This window comes from Arvicanthis niloticus, chromosome 9 (genome assembly GCF_011762505.2).
Source record: "Arvicanthis niloticus isolate mArvNil1 chromosome 9, mArvNil1.pat.X, whole genome shotgun sequence".
NCBI lineage: Eukaryota > Metazoa > Chordata > Mammalia > Rodentia > Muridae > Arvicanthis > Arvicanthis niloticus.
In genome coordinates this window covers 59,337,810-59,353,777 of record NC_047666.1, presented here as the reverse complement: position 1 = coordinate 59,353,777, position 15,968 = coordinate 59,337,810, and the positions used below count along the sequence as shown (strand labels likewise).

Here is a 15,968-nt window from a genome sequence, read left to right as displayed (position 1 = left end):
GGGCTCTCCCGGTTTTTCCACTGGTGTCCCTTTTGTGGTCCAGGACCTGTGCTCCTAGTACATCACATGGAGTTCTTGTGTCTCCTCGGTGTCCTCTGCGTCAAATTCTATCTCCTCTGCGTCAAATTCTATCTCCTGTGGTTTTTATGTTCTCAGAAGTTTGGGGGGCAGTATTATGGAGTATCCCTATTTTAGAACCTAAACCGTCTATGTGTTTCTCATGCTCACACCCAGCCTATGAGTTCCAGAGAAGGAAGATCACAGGGGAAGCCCATTTCCCATGGCAGATCCCATTTCCTCTTTAGTGAGAATGAGTTGGTTCTTTGGCTCCCTCCTTAATGTTCCTCTTCAGGGTAAAGGGAAGGGCAGTCTGCAAAGGCTGTAGGTAACATTTAGCCCATGGAAGCTAAGGCCTGCTCAGGTCAGGGGACTTGGAACATGACCTTGGGCATCAGAAGGGATCCGAACCTCCAACTCAGTGTGGGCTAAAACCTCAGTGGAAGAAGCTTTGTGAGCAGTTTGGCTCTAGGGAAGTGGATGGAGGGACAGTGGGAAGGGGATGGAAGCCTCAGCCTCCAAGGGACCCCAAAGCATGAAGTTCAGCAACAACTGAACCCAGCAGCATTGCCAACTAGCCACACATGGAGAGTAGAGGGCTTCCTGGACATTAGGCTTTTATCAGCCATGGTATGTGTCAGTGGAGTTAGGAAACTGAGGGTCTGGGGCCCCTCAGGGCCTGCCTTCCATGACTGGACAGCAGAGCAGCTCACAGCCTGCCTTAGAAATGGACAGTTCCCTCAGGCACTCTGTCAGCGGGCAACTGCAGCTTGCTAGGTTCTCATTCCTGAAATGCCACCGCCTGGCTGGGCAACAGGCTGCTTGCCTGCCTGTGTGCTTGACGACCCTGCCAGGAACTCTAAAGCCTAACTCTAAGCCTCCCGTGGACATAGGCGAGGCTGATGGACTGGGACTGGATGAGTAGGCGAGGCTTTACCTGCACACTTGGTTTGCGTGCCCCACCCCCAATTGCTGAGGCTCCGAGCCCGACTGCTTCATACAAGAGTCCTGCCTTCAACTCCCCTTTCAAGCCAGGAAGCTCTGGGTATTATTACAATGGCTTTGGGTTCCAGACAGTTCTCTATAAAGTTTCTGATTTGTTCCAGGAAGCCAAAGCTGGAGCAGGTAGTGGAGGAAGCTGAAGAGGGGTCAATTCTAGATGCATTGTCTCAATTCTCATCTGTAGCATGAGTGGTTAGAGCCAGACATTTAGTTTTCCTCCCCTGCTTCCTTCTCTTCCTCCTCCCCTCCCCAACCTCTCTCTGTAGGGGGTATATGTTCAGATGTGCATGCTCTGTGCATGTGAAAGTCGGAGGCTGACACTGGGTATATTCCTCCATGGATTTCCTTTTGGGTTTTTTGTGGGGTCGTTGGAAGCAGATGGGGGGAGGCATTGAAAACAGATTCTGATTGAACATTGACTGGCTGACCAGAAAGTTTCTGGGGATCCTCCTATCTCTGTGCCCTGACAGCTGGAGTGCTGGCTGGGTACCTGAACTCAGACCCTCATGTTTGGGTGACAAGCACCTAACTCCTGAGCCACCATCCCAGCCCCAATTATTTTCTTCATTGCCCTTTTATTTATTCTTTGGCCATATTAGACGTTGAATTTATGCTCTTAGCCATGCCAAGCCTTCATTCTCTCATTGAGCCATGCCCTCAGCCCTTACCCTTTTATAATGCCATATTAGTTGGATAACAAATTAACAAATCTATAATCATAGGCTGTATCTTAACCTACAATTGACAATCCTTTAAATTACAAAAATCAAAATGAAACCCATATGTGATTCCTGGAGTGAGGTCAGTTATTCCTGTTGGTTTCTGACACTCTCTGTTCCCATCCAAGTATATATATTTTTTAACGTATTTACAGTAATAGCACAAACAAGAATTTACAGTTGACTTTTTTGGTCACTGTCACACCAAGCATTGCTTTTTCTCTTGTACCTCTGACCTCTTCTCTTTTTGTCTCAGCATCCTCTGCTGCAGGAGTCAAAGTTAACAGCTTAGTCTGCACATAATACATGGAGCGCACACATGTAGAATTCACCTTTGGGGATGTCCTAGTTTGCGTTCTATTGCTGCGATAATCACCATGACCGAAGGCAACTTGAGAAAGAAAGGGTTTATTTGGCTTACACTTCAATTTAACAGTCCATCATAGAGGGAAGGCAGTACAGGAACTCACAAAGGAAGGCACCTCAGTGCTAGCTTAATTTTCATTCTGGTGGCAAGAACTGACACAGAGGCCACCAAGGAGCAGTGGAGCAGCATGCAATGGCTTGCGTCTTGTGGTTTGCTCAGCTTGCTTTTTTATACAATCCTGGATCACCTGCCCAGGAGTGGCACTTCCCACAGCAGCCAAGGCCCTCCCACATCAATAATTAATCAAGAAAATGCCTCCCACAGACTTCCCTATCCGTCAATCAAATGCAAGCATTTTCTTAATTGAGGTTCCCAGATTTTCCAATTTAGCCCTAAGTGTGGACATCTATTCACAGACCAAGTGATAAAGTCTGGCTCTTTTGGACAGGCATATAATTACAAGGTGTGGATGAAGGTTTATCACACAGGTTTATCACTCATTCCTTGCTGCCTGGGGTGTTATTTCTAGCTGTTCTTTCTTCCCACAAAGCAATGCTCCCTCACACATTTGGAATAAATACCTTTCTGAGAAATATTTGAGTCCTTGCAAGTATAAAATCCCAGGCGTGGTATTTCTGGATGGGAAGACATGTCCTTTCTAATTCCCCCAAGCAGCTATAAGAATTCATACTCAGGCAGAGCTGAGAGCCCATATATCCCTCAGCCTATAACGCTAGGAGTTAGCAGTCTTGTTAATGTTTGCCCATCTGATGGAGAGGCTGTGGTACCTCGGTGCTAGCTTAATTTGTATTTTGACGGTTACAAGCTACGTATTGACTCTTTAGACTTCCTCTTCTTCCAAGAACTATTTCCACATTTTTCTCTCCTGGCTTTGTCTTTTCCTTGTGGATGTATTAGAGCTCAATGTAAGAAGACTGTTAACTTGACAGAATAGCAGAGAGAAGCAACTTCAGGGGCAAGAGGTTTATCTTAGTTTTAGAAGTCACAGTTCAGCATGGCAGGGGAGACATGGGGACTGGAGCAGCTTAGACCATGGTGGTTGAAACCATGATTTGCAGTGTGGTTTTATTCATATGCTAGAAGCTCAGGAAGCAAGAGACAGAACCAGAAAGGGTTCCCAGGTACCCACCTCTATCAGTCATGACTCTTATCCTAAAGGTTCAACAGCCATCCCAAATAGCACCACCAATTAGGACAAGTGTTCAAACACAGGAGCCCAGGAGCCCACGGGAACGTCAACTCAACTCTTAACACCTTCTGTACATGGTACAAAACACCTTCCCAGTCTATTGCCTTTGACTTGTAATAGTATTGTTGTATAACAATAGACTTTCACTACATAGCACTTGCTAGCTTTGAACATGTTATACGGCTCAAGCGGGTCTCAAGCTGATCCATCTGCCTCAGCTTCTGATACACCACAATGACAATATAAATTTTTATTTGCCTCTTTGTCCTCTGTTTTGTTCAAAAACATCTCCCCAGCTCATAAGCTATAGTTCTGTTTCCTTCTGATAATTTTTTTTTTGCTTAAACATATACTCTCCGTGTTATTATGTTCATCTATTTAAGGTAGGCTCCATTGTTACTTTCTTCCATGGATATAGCTGAATGTTGTGCCCTATATAGATCTCTCATCTCAGAACTTAGGGACTCTTAAGAGATGCCCGGGTAGCAGAGTCCAAAATTGGGCTGGGGGAGGGAGGTCTGGGAAGTGGCACAAAGTCTCTGCTCCCCAGAGACATACCTGTTCCCCCTTTGTTGTTCTACAAAATGTGCTTTAAGTGAAGCGTTGGTTTGGACAAGATACTCTGGACCCAAAAGAGGTCTGAAACCCTCTTTCAGATGACCCAGGAAGGATCCGTCTAGACTGTCTAGTCTAGACTTAAGAAAGGGGAATTGTGCCGGGCGGTGGTGGTACATGCCTTTAATCCCAGCACTTGGGAGGCAGAGGCAGGTGGATTTCTGAGTTTGAGGCCAGCCTGGTCTACAGAGTGAGTTCCAGGACAGCCAGGGCTACACAGAGAAACCCTGTCTCGAAAAACAAAAACAAACAAACAAACAAAAAAAGGAGGGGGGGGAATTGACCTCAGGACAAGGTAACTTCACTCAACAAGTATAGTATTAGCTCCAAGTTGGCTCAAACCAGGTACCAGAATCACAGTATGCTAGGGAGAGGACCTTGGCAGCCTGCAGTTTATAAAGGGAACTGGTTCTTGAACCCCTGTCAGACCACAGGACTCAGAGTCCCTGGGGTGCAGAACCTAGGCACCGGTATATTTTAAAGTCTGGTGGCTTTAATAGGCAGCTAGAGTTGAGAACCACTTCTCCAGTTCAACTTCCTGATCTCAGTAAAAGTGCAAGTTGTCTCAGTCGAGCAGACAGATGGAGGCCCACAGAGGTGAAACATGAATACAGCTGGGCATCCAGAGTTCCAATGAGAACCCACACTTCCACTCTCTCCTCTCTATCAGGCATCTTGCTCACATCTCTCACCAAGCCGCACACCCTGAACTTCCAGGAGGCAACACGAAGTCCGGCTGCAAGCTTGGAGGCTTTGCGTGTGGTGGGCTTTACAGCGGTTTACAGATGCCAAGTCCTCGTGTTTAGACCTTGTTCTGCTTTACAGAACTTCTAAGGAACAGAATCGTAAAGAACTAGAATAAAAGATGGCTACATGATCAGAGAATCTCGGGTGGGAGCCTCCTGCAGAGATGCACACTGTAATGCAAGAACGGGAGACCAGGGAGACTGTGCTAAGGGTCCGCGTTTGAATTGGCCAGGGAATAGTTGGGAAAACCTGGATGAACAATGTGTTCTGTAGACTCTCTAGAGCAGTGTTTGGTCGGGGGGTGGGGGTGGGGATGGTTTCAGGTAGGGAAAGGGAAGCCAGGTTGGGGGGTGGGAGAGTTGCTGAGGGGTCTTATAGAGCAGGGCTCAACCGGCCTTACACTCTGACCTTCTCCCCCATCTGCCTGCAGGAATGAGACCGTGCTGCACCAATTCTGCTGCCCCGCCGCTGACACCGAGCAGAAGCCTGCCTGCTCTGACCTGGCTTCCCAAAGGTGCGAACTGGATCTCCCTCTGCTCCCTGCCACCCTCCTTCCTCTCTGAGCCCAGCATCCAACACTAGCTGTTTTGGCCTCCTGTTAGTCTTGTGTGGTCTGTTTGCTTTTCTCTGCCTTCCCATCCTCCCACTCCCCTTTCCTTCCTCTGGACCTACGTGCCGATTCCCACTCTTCAAGGTCTTTATACCCCAATGCTCTGTACCCAGCCATGTTCCTTCCTTCTGATCAGCTTGTGTAAATTATGGATTTGGCAAACAAGAGAAATGACTTTGACTTTACACATATGAGTATTCCTTGTGACCTGGCGGGTGGCTGGACTCAGCGTATGCTCCACCCATGCACTCTGCCTGGCCTTCCTGTGGCAGATTCAGTTTTTCTACCGATCTTTATCCTTCCAAAAAGGGTCCAAGGAGACTGGCTTTAACTGTAGAGATTTCTCAACCCTCACTGAGCTGGCTGACAACCTGGAGAGGAAGGGCAGTGGAGACAAGGCGGGCTTGGTGTCACTACCCTGTGCTGTCCTCATTCTGTCTAAGCCAATCACATTCCCTCTTGCCTCAGTCACCTTTGCTGTGGTCCTGTCACCCAGCTTTCACCACACCCCCTCTGTGCGTCTCTCCCTCCCTGCCTTGTGCTTTTAGTGGCCCTCCTCCTCCTCCTCACCCACATCACTGTCACCTCTGTCTTTCCTCAGACTCTGCTGATCTCTCACATTTCTCTTTCCTTCACATCACCTGTATTCTGGCCCCATCTTGAACCTCTAAACGTGGAAATTACGTTAATTCTTTAACATTCCCGGCCCTCATTTTCCTCATCTGTAGAGTGAATGGCTGGGTCTGTCTAGAAAGTAGCGTTTACATGTAATGTCACTGATCTCTGAGTAGCTCAGTGAGGCAGAGCACCCTGATGTTCATGACTGGAGAGGGATGTTGATTCACAGACAGTCCACAGTCATATGTAGTCAATGCCAACACCTGGACTTGAACTTGGGGACTTGAACTCTCAATACTTAACATTTTCATATTTGAGATTCTGTAACTGTGTCTCCTTTTACTCCTTGGGAAACAATAAGGAATATAAAAAAGCACACACACACACTCACATGACACACATACATCACACACACACACACATACACACACACACACACACCAAAAGGCATTGCTACTCAGATATCCTTAAGAGGAGTAATAAAAAAAGACAAGACTCTGTGGCAGATGCTAGGGGCCAACAGAGGGACACATAGTCTGGGTTCTTAAATCCAAGGCTTAGGGAGAGGTGGGGGTTCCCTGAAGCTGGCAAGGATGGAGAAGAGGAGACAAAATGGAAGGGCTAGGTGTACTCCATTTTGTGTGGTCTCTTCCAAGTTTGGTGCATAAGACAGGCAAGTCTCACTTGACCCCTTGAGAAGCCCTCTGCTCCCATCTAGTAGGGTCCAGGATAATAAAGTGAAAACAGCTCTTGAGGAAGTTAGAAAGAAGAGCAATGGAAAACACAAAAGGAGGGAAGGGGAGGGGAGAAAAGAGGAGAAGAGTTCTGTGGGAGTCGGGGGGGAGGGGAACGTGATACCACAGGACAAGACAGAGGGCACTGGCTCCTTCCTTTGGATGGTCATTGTTCAGTTGGCAGAGGAGAAGTGGCCTCCTGCCCAAGCAGTCAACGCCACCTTCAGTGAACATTGTGCTAATACTGCGTAAGCACAAGACTCCTTTGGGAAGGGTGAACAGGGATGCTAAGGCCTGGGTGGGGCAGACTCTTTCCTTGCCTCTCTTTCACTCTCACAGTCTTCCATGTCCTGCTGCATGGCTCCCCTGGACCCACCATATCCAGCAGCATCAGGAGGGAATGCAGTACCCTCTAAGGGTGAAGGTTTTCAAGACCTAGAGTGAATGATAGGAAAACCCTTCTCTTATTTCCTAAAGGTTTGCTGTGTCTCTGCTAGAAGTTCAGGCAATAGGCTAGAAGTACTGGAGAAGGGAGAACAAGAGGTGGGAGTCTCTCAGGAATGTTCTAGGAGAGCCTCTCAGGCCCCTACATGGAACAGAGTCATTTCTGCATGAGACAGGCAGACATCCCAGCTCGGTGGCCTGTCTCCAGATTTCAGCTATAGTCCTGTCTGTCTGCTTTATAGTTTCCTATAATCTGTTTTATCTATTGGTCTGATAGAATTCTTTGGGAGGACTACTCAACAATTCATATGTCTCTTGGTTTCTGGGAAAACTCAAAACTAAGACACATTTTCTCCCATTAGAATCCCAACATCTGCTCCTAAGCCTTACACAGCCCTTTGTCCCCTTCCTTGGACGAGGCATCCCACCTCCAGAGACAATAGACCAAACTTCCCGACCGCTCATCAAGAAGACGTGTCAAGGCCAAAGATCAGACTATAGGCTAGCACAGGCATGCCAGAGTCTCTGGACTATCCTTAAACACCTTGCCATGGCCAGACCGGTTTCCTACCATCTCTGTCAGTCTCCAGACAAAGGACTTCTAGAGATAAACTTAATTGGTCTCAACAGAAAACTTTGAGTGACAAAGAATTCAAAACCAGTTAGTAAGATCTTTTATTCAATTCGGAAAGCTTCTCCTCTTTTTCCTCTGCTTTCCCGATGAGGTCAAGGTCAACACAAGTTGTAGCATATCATTCTCGTACTGCAGGGCTGAGTCAGGGACTTACCTGTTTCTTAATCCTTGGGCTCTTAGGGGATGCAAGAGTTTACCTATCTATTAAATTGTGTTATCTTAAGGCCAACACTGAGGACAGAAAGTCACAGGGGTCTAGAGGGACCCCCACTGACTCCCAAAGAAGCAGAGAAACCCAGTCATAGGGAAAAGAGGACAGCCTCCCCGGCTCCCCAGCTGGTAGCTATGTCGGGAATGACTCTCTCTGGACCTGGAGCCTGCCAGTGAGTGCTGATTGGTAGAGATGGAAGAGCTGAAAATGAGTACATCTGAAAGCTTGTCTGTGAAGGGGAGGCAGGGACAGGCACCAGGGAGCCAGATGCAAAGGGGCCATTGTGGACTGGCAGAGGGTGCTGAAGCAGGATGAAGAGACTGACTCCCACACAGCTAGGACAAACAGCCTTTGCCTGCTAGCCAGGGAAGTGAACTCTAAAGTGGGACCTTGGGGAGCTAGAGGAGCCCCACTCCTGCAGCAGCATCACATTGCATCCCTGTGAGTGGGCAGGAAACAGCAGCTATGTACTAGCTTCTCCCTCTCTTCTCACCGCTGGCTGGGGACCTAGTACTGGCCCCCCTCCCTCCCTCCTCCTCACTACTGTGAAAACAGGGTTGTGCTCTGGGAGCTGAATAAGGTTGTAATTGCAGCTACCAGTGACATTCAGAACAATGGATGACCCAAGAGCTGGCCAGCCCCCTCCCAACTGCTCTCAGAATTGCAGCCCACTTCTCTCCGTGGGTGGTGATAGGCCTGAGGTGAGGACAGTTGGCTTCCATTAGAGTAATGGGAGGTGGGTGGCAGGATTGGCATGTGGCAGAGGAAACCCAGCAGGAGGAAGAGGAACCCACAGCTGGGAAGCCTGGGGCCCCAGCATCCAGAAGAGAGCTCTCCCTTGGTGCCTGCTCCATCTCCATTGCCTCAACCCTTTTTCCAGACAGTTATCCCAGTATACCCACATCTGTGAGACAGATGTGATATCCAAGTGCACACAAGGACTCATGGCAACAGGACCATGGCCAGTGAAATCTGGTAGCAGAGCCAGGTCCAACTCCAAGGCCTAACCTCCCTGGATGCTGACCCCTCTAGAGCTCAAGAAAAATTTATCTAGCCATTTCATTTGATCTTCAGTCACATATATTTCCTTTAGAAAGTCTAGTAGATGCAGAAATAAAAAAAATGAAAAGGTTCTCCAATCATACAGCATTAACTACTGATAATATTTGAGTGGACAGCCTTCTACTATTTTGTTTCTGTATGCCTTGGGTTTTACATTTTTCCACCATTAAAAGAAGAGGAGGAGAGCTGGGCAGTGGTGGCGCACACCTTTAATCCCAGCAATTGGGAGGCAGAGGCAGGCGGACTTCTGAGTTTGAGGCCAGCCTGGTCTGCAGAGTGGGTTCCAGGACAGCCAGGGCTACACAGAGAAACCCTGTCTCGAAAAAAAAAAAAAAAAAAAAAGAAGAGGAGAAGGAGGAAGAGAAGGAGGAGGGAGAAGAGGGAGAATAATAAGGAAGAGGAGGAAGAATAGGAGGAAGAAGAAGAAGAGGAATTTGTAGCCTGCATCCTTCTCTGGTGGGCAGCACTGTAGTTTCTCCAGGGCCTCCAATCCTAACCAGGCTTCCCTGGTCCTACCATGCCTGCCTTGGGTAGTGACTTCCATGCCTCACCTGGTAACCATCTACAGCAGGTCCTAGGATGCTGAACATCTACAGGATGCTGAACCAACTTAGTACTCTCAAGGCAGGATTGTTCTGTCAAGCAGATTCTGCACTGGCCTGGGAAAACCCCTAATTCATCGCCTCCATCCTTCACCCAGCTGGCTGTAACCGGCCTGAAGCAGATCAAATGACCAGCTTGTGTTTACTAGGCAATTACAGTTTTCATATGCCTGCTCCTGTAGTCACTGAGGCCGGAAGGCTTCCTGAAACCTATCTCACCCACTGATTTAGATCAGCCAAGGGGGTCATCCAGGCCACACGGCTGGGGCATCTTCCCATGATATCCTCCAAGATACCTGGGGCAGCCCTCTAGCCTGCCAGGACCCTGGCCCTGGGGCCTCAGTGTCCTCACACCAGGGAGGCAATTCATGGCAGAGGAGGCAAAAAAAAGAAAATAAAGGACCCCTCCTTCAGAGGTCCCTTCCTCAGGCCCTGACTTGGCACAGCTGACCCACTAGTCCTCAGGTGGAAGCTTAAGCCTCCTATATATAGAATACAGGACAGAGTGGCCCCTGCAGAAAGGGGGATTAAACATGGAAGTCTAGCCTTGCTCCTCACTGGGACTTTTGAGTACCCTAGAGACAGCACCCATCTGGGTCTGGGAGCCATGTAAAGGAACGAGGAGCACCAGGTCTTGGAGGGGAAGAAATCTGATGCTGAGAAGCTGTTCGGCCTCTCCCTTTTTGGTTCCATCAAAAGCTCATTCATGGACTTCTAGAGCAGAATGAACTGCAGCACCCCAGGAGTGCCTTGGGGTTCCCACAGTGCCTGTCATCAGCACAGATGGCCCACTTTTCTGGTAAAGCTGTTTTAATTTTATTTACTGAAACTGTCTTATGTGAATCCTTGTTATGTTCTTTTCTGGTTCCCGTGAGCACCATCCTCTCCTTGAAGGCCTGAAGATTTTCTAACCCACACCTTCCTAAGCTTTGTTTTATTTCCCTTCTGAAAGGCACTTTTACTAATGCATTATCTTTTAACCTATCACCCATCCATAAAAATAATTTATAATTTCCACAATGGGACCTAATGTTAGACCAAAAATAAATAAATAAATAAATAAATAAATAAATAAATAAATAATCAAACCAAGAATTGGAGAAAAGAAATACTCTATAGCAAGACTGGTTTAATTGTATCAGGCATTCTGAAAGACATTACTTCATTATTCAGCCTTTTTAGAGGCTGAAGATGCTTTAAGATAGGGGGCATTTAGAGATTTCTTTTAAGATCTCTTAAGAGGAAAAACAGTAGATGTGGTGACAATATGCCTATAATTCCAACATACCAGAGGCTGTAGCAGGTTCAAGGCCAACCTGAGCTACATAGGAAGATCATATCAAAAGAAAAATTAATAAGACAAAGACTGTTGGTGAGGAGATGGAAAAGGCCATGTGTACGACTGTCACTGGCAGGAGGAAGAGCCGTAGGAGTGAAGAGAATGTGTCCAGTGTTGTAAAAGCATGGGGCAAGAGGGGCCGGGGACTCAGCGGAAGAGGCTTGTCATCTCTGTTCCAGCTGGAGTTGATGCACAGTTAGGGCCTCCAGAAGCCCAGAACTTTTCCCAGCACAGTAAGAAAGGAGACCCTCTCTGTGCCTCAGTTTCTTCAATATGGTCTGAGGGATGCACTGTCAAATCCCAGCCTTTGTCCTGGACTTAGAAACTCTTTTCCAAGTACACGTGTGATTCAAAGAGGACTGAGGAGGTTGGCCTTCATCTTTGTCTTCACAAGAAGTGTCTCAACATATCAACTACATGCTTCTCAGTATGGAACTGGTAGCCTAGGTATCTTTCTGACTGACCTTGGGAAAGAATTTTGTGTCCCCTTGGAGAAGATGGACCAGAAGGGTAGAGGCTGGCAGAGATGAAGACCAGACACCATTCAAAGATAGCAGCAGCCAGTGGTGACTGTGACCTCTGCTTCTTTTACTAATGTTTGAATGTCTCACCTTGGTAGGACCGCAGGTACCAGCACCCACACAGACTGGTGAGCTCTCAGTGTGGCCATCGTGTTCTATGTCTACGCCAAAGCTTGGAATGTCTAGGGAGTCAGTCAGAACTCCTCGCTCACTGGGGAAAGCTATCTTACCAAATATATTTGTAGGAGATTGATGTATCTTAACAGCATAAGTTGGCTAATTCATGATGGAAAATCACCTTAGTGAGCAAGATTCTGTTTGTATATTACTAAAACCATGACTCCCCTTTCCCTTCCAGGGATCAAAAGATGGTCCCCAAAGGGTTTTGGTGCCCTCCAAAGGCAAGGCAGTTGTGAAGTGTTCAGCAGTAGAAGATGGATGCAGGGAGACTTCATGACAGCCCATTGTGGAGCAGGTGACAGTGACTCCTAGAGTAATCCAGATTCAAGTTCAAATCAAGGCATGGTACTTACAAACTTAACCTTGGTTAAGTGACTTAATGGCTCTCACCTTCACCAGTGTGAGGCAGGGTCAGCAACAACTCTCACCTTTGGGATGTTTGGAGGGCATTAAATATGATGATGAGTTGGGAAGATGCCTGACATGTCCTAAGAACGCAGTGAATGCTAGCTTCTTGAAAGCTGAACTTTCTAGAAATACCTTGATGGTAGAGTATTTACCTACAACACATGAGACCATGTGTTCTACTCCAGCACATACACACACACACACACACACACACACACACACACACACTCAAGAGGTGGGGGAACAAGATTTTCAATACAACTGCGAAGTGTTTAGATCAACAGCCAGGGGTGGACCAGTGGAAGACAACTTAAAGTATGCAGGTATATTTGGGCTCACAGTTACAAAGGCTGTAATCAATGGTCGTGGGGTTCCATTGTTTCTGGGCCCCTGGGAGTACCACATATCATGGAGGAAACACGTGATAGTGAAAGTTACTTCCTTCATGGCAGCCAGGAAGGAGTGAGATGGAAGGAGAGATGGGCTCGCAGGGAAGAAAGAACAGAAAAGAAGAGAAAGGGTTAGGATATCACTATCCCTCTAAAGAACACACTCTAGTGCCCTGACTTCCTCCCACCAGACCTCATTCCTAAATGTTCCTCTGCTTCCTAGTAGAGCCACAGGTTAGCAACTAACACGTGGTATGGGGGGGCGCTTCAGGCCGAAATTCTAACAGCCACTGTGCTGGGCCCCTCAGAGAGAGGGGTTTTGTTTGTTTGTTTGTTTTGTTTTGTTTTGTTTTGTTTTGTTTTGTTTTGTTTTTGGTGGTGGGCTCACTGGGAGGGATCTCCTCATGCAAAGAGACCTGTGGCAAATACAGTACTGGCTGAAAAGAACTTGGCATTTCAAGACAGACTCTTAATGGATGGTCTTATTTAAGTCAGAAATCATAAAAGGATTGTCTCAGATAAATGCCACGCAACGAGAGCAACAGACTTGGGGGATTTTCTAGACATCAGGCAGGAGATTGAGAGGTTAAACCAGACTTGGGATGTCACCATGGAGGCTGTGATGAGAGCTGGGCGTTGTATCAGAGAAGTCTCCTTGCCAGCCCAGAGCCTGTCTGTCTGCTCCTTGGAGAGGAGAAAATAATTTAACCTCAAGAGTGAAGGGTTTATGGCTCAGTCCTGCCCCACAGCTGCTGAGCAAGCTGGGTTCTCCGAGGCTTCCTCCCAAAGTCAATGTGTAGCGGAGAGGCTCTGGACAATGCTCGTCATCTCTGATGCTGCAGCAGGTCAGCATTCCTTCCTACAAGGACTGCGGGAAATAGTGGTGCCAGTCTGATACCACAGCTTGTTGTCTACTAGAGCAAGAAAAGCCAGCAGGACTCTAGAAAAGCCTTGTAGGAGGAAAACTGAGAGGGGTTCCAGGGATGCTCTAAGAGTCTTGCCTCCATAGTTACTGAGAGTGTTTGAAGCAACGTTTACTCTACCAGTGATGCTGCTATATCCAACCCTGCGTCCTGCAGTAATTACCTTTCATAATGATCACGGTCCCCCGATGGAAACCCTTCAGGTTTCCAAAGGTTTCAGTCCATCATGGAAGGGACGGCATAGCAGGACCACTGAACAACTTCACGGTGGGGGAAGCTTGTGGTAGGGGTTGTCCAAATTATGAAGGGCTAGGAAGTGGAGAAAGAAGCAGGAAGCAGGAAGCGGAGGCTGGGTATAACCCTGCTCCTAGCGACTTTCTTCTACAGGCTGGGCCCTGGCTATCCCAGTATCCACAGCCTCCTGTCTTGGTTACTTTGACTGCTCTTCTGACAAAATCAACTTAAGGAGGAGGTTTGGCTCATAATTTGAGGTTGAGGTCTGCACCATGGCAGGGAAGTCACAGCAGCGGGGGGTGGGGGTGGGGGGTTGAGGCAGCAGCCATGTTGCAGCCACAGTTGAGGAACAGGGAAACTCGAATGTGCATTCGGCTCACGTTCTCCATTTTGTACAGTCTAGAACTCCAGCCCAGAGAACAGTGAGTGGATCTTCCCACCTCAGCTGCTCTAACAAAATAATCCCCAACAGTCCTGCCCAGAAGGCCAACCTCTCAGGTGAGTCTAGAGCTCACCACATTGACGACTGAGATTAACCGACCACCACTGCTCCAAAATCAGTATTACCAGCTGAGGGCTAAGACTTTAAACCATGAGTCTAGGGTGGCATTGATAAATCAAATGAAAGCAGGTACCAGGCTACCGTTTTCAGCAAGTCCTAGTCCATGTCTTCCTGAGGAAAGATCTTCCTGTGGCATGTGATCATACTGAGCCTGTGGGCGGCTCCCTTCTTTGGAACTAGCTCAGGGACAAAGACGAAGAAGCAAGGTGGGTGGCCAGGATTGGAACAGGAGGAGTCACAGTGATGGGACTCTACAGGTGGGAAGACACAACCCTGCTCGGTCTCATGGATGAGTCACGTGGACAAGGTTTAGGCAGTCACTCTAACAAGCCCTACGAGGGTTCCTTGTGGATAGACAATTAAGTCCTCAGCCTCAAAATGCTGGGGTCACACACAGTGCATGTGCAGCTGGAAATCTTAAGTGCTGCCTGGACCAGCTGTGATATTACATTAGGGTATATGTATGTTCAGGGAAGCTTCTGGAGGCACATCATAAGGCTGAGGGAGACAATGGTGTCAGAAGACAGGAGCTTCCTAGAGGACTGGCTAACAGATGAAGCAAGACAATGCCAGCTGTTTACAGTGCTCCTCCACTGTCTACCAGGATCTGAGAAACTGAGCTGTGTGATGGCAAAGGGCAGAGAAGGGTCTCAGAATGCAATTCTAATGCCAGAACTCCATCGTGGTTGTGGAAAGATGACATGCTTGGCAACATGAAGACATCAACATGAGAAGATTAGGTTCGGGTTGGGGTCTAGAGAGACACTGTCCATAAGAGACTGAGACAAGCCACCTGGAGTGTCTTGGGACCTGGCAGATGAGTGATGGCTCTCATTGCATGGATAAAACAGGAACTGCCAGATCACCACCTCTATGGCCTTGGCATGATAGGGTGTGGGGTGGCACTCAAACAAGAAGCTACTTTCACTTTGACATGAAGCCCTGGAGACAAAATAAACTCAACAGCCCCTTGTAAGGCAGTTGTGAGACCAAAGCTTCCGTGAGGCCAACAGGAAAAGAAAATAACATCTCTACTAGGGCCCTAGGGCGTTGTTGGAGCAGGACTATCACCACCAGAGCTATGGCTTCGAATCTAAGACCCCTCCCAGGGCTTTTATGGCAGACCTAGCCTCCAGATTGGGTCATGGTGGTCAAGGAGCTGTGGGCCAGGGAAGCTTATGTTAAATGCTCTCAGGAAGACATGTGAGGCTTCTGTATAGGATCTGGGGTGAGCTGAGGGTTGCGAGCAAGAGTGGGGGTGGGACGGTATGGCCTTTGATGGCGCACAGTCTCAAGAACTGGAAAGCCAGCTTCTCTTTCCTTCCAGATATTGGAACATCTTGTCTAAAATGCTGCTGCATGATGAGGACACAGAGTCCACTGAGGGGAGGTGATGCCCCAGTGCCAGAGAACACAGAAGGAAGAGAGACCAGCCTTGGCCTTGTTCTGCCCATCTTGTGTAGGATTTTTCCGCCTTCTCTCCAGTGTGGTTCTTGTCTGTCACTCATGCTGACCTTCTCTAATCTCAGCCCTTCCCTGGTCCCATCTGGGGCCTGAAAAGACACTTGGCTTTCTACACTCACTCAGACCATCTAAAACCACTCCATTGATTCGAAGAAAGGAGAAAAATGAAATGCGTTTTAGTAAAAGATGAAAAGTCTTGAGGGGATGTGAAGTGTGCTGTTAGCTTTTGTCTAGAAAATGCTTTGTTTCTTTGTCCCAGAAGAGCTTTGAGAATGAGTGGCAGAGTCAGGAGTAATCTAGTATGGGTGTCCAGGCC

The 15,968-nt window shown here is 47.9% G+C and overlaps 1 protein-coding gene across 5 annotated transcripts in view; it reads left to right on the top strand.

Annotated features, from left to right (window-relative positions):
* The window catches only part of Iqsec3 (IQ motif and Sec7 domain ArfGEF 3), a 97,780-nt gene that overhangs the window by 24,069 nt on the left and 57,743 nt on the right, over window positions 1-15,968 (top strand). For all 5 annotated transcript variants that reach the window (XR_013112600.1, XR_004607602.2, XM_034511690.2 and 2 more), the window contains one exon: window positions 5,148-5,231. Coding sequence is in view for 2 of the 5 variants with exons in the window: in XM_034511690.2 (XP_034367581.1) it covers window positions 5,148-5,231 (84 nt within the window). In the remaining 3 variants the exon portion in view is untranslated. Of the gene's footprint in view, window positions 1-5,147; window positions 5,232-15,968 lie in introns of those variants that run through there.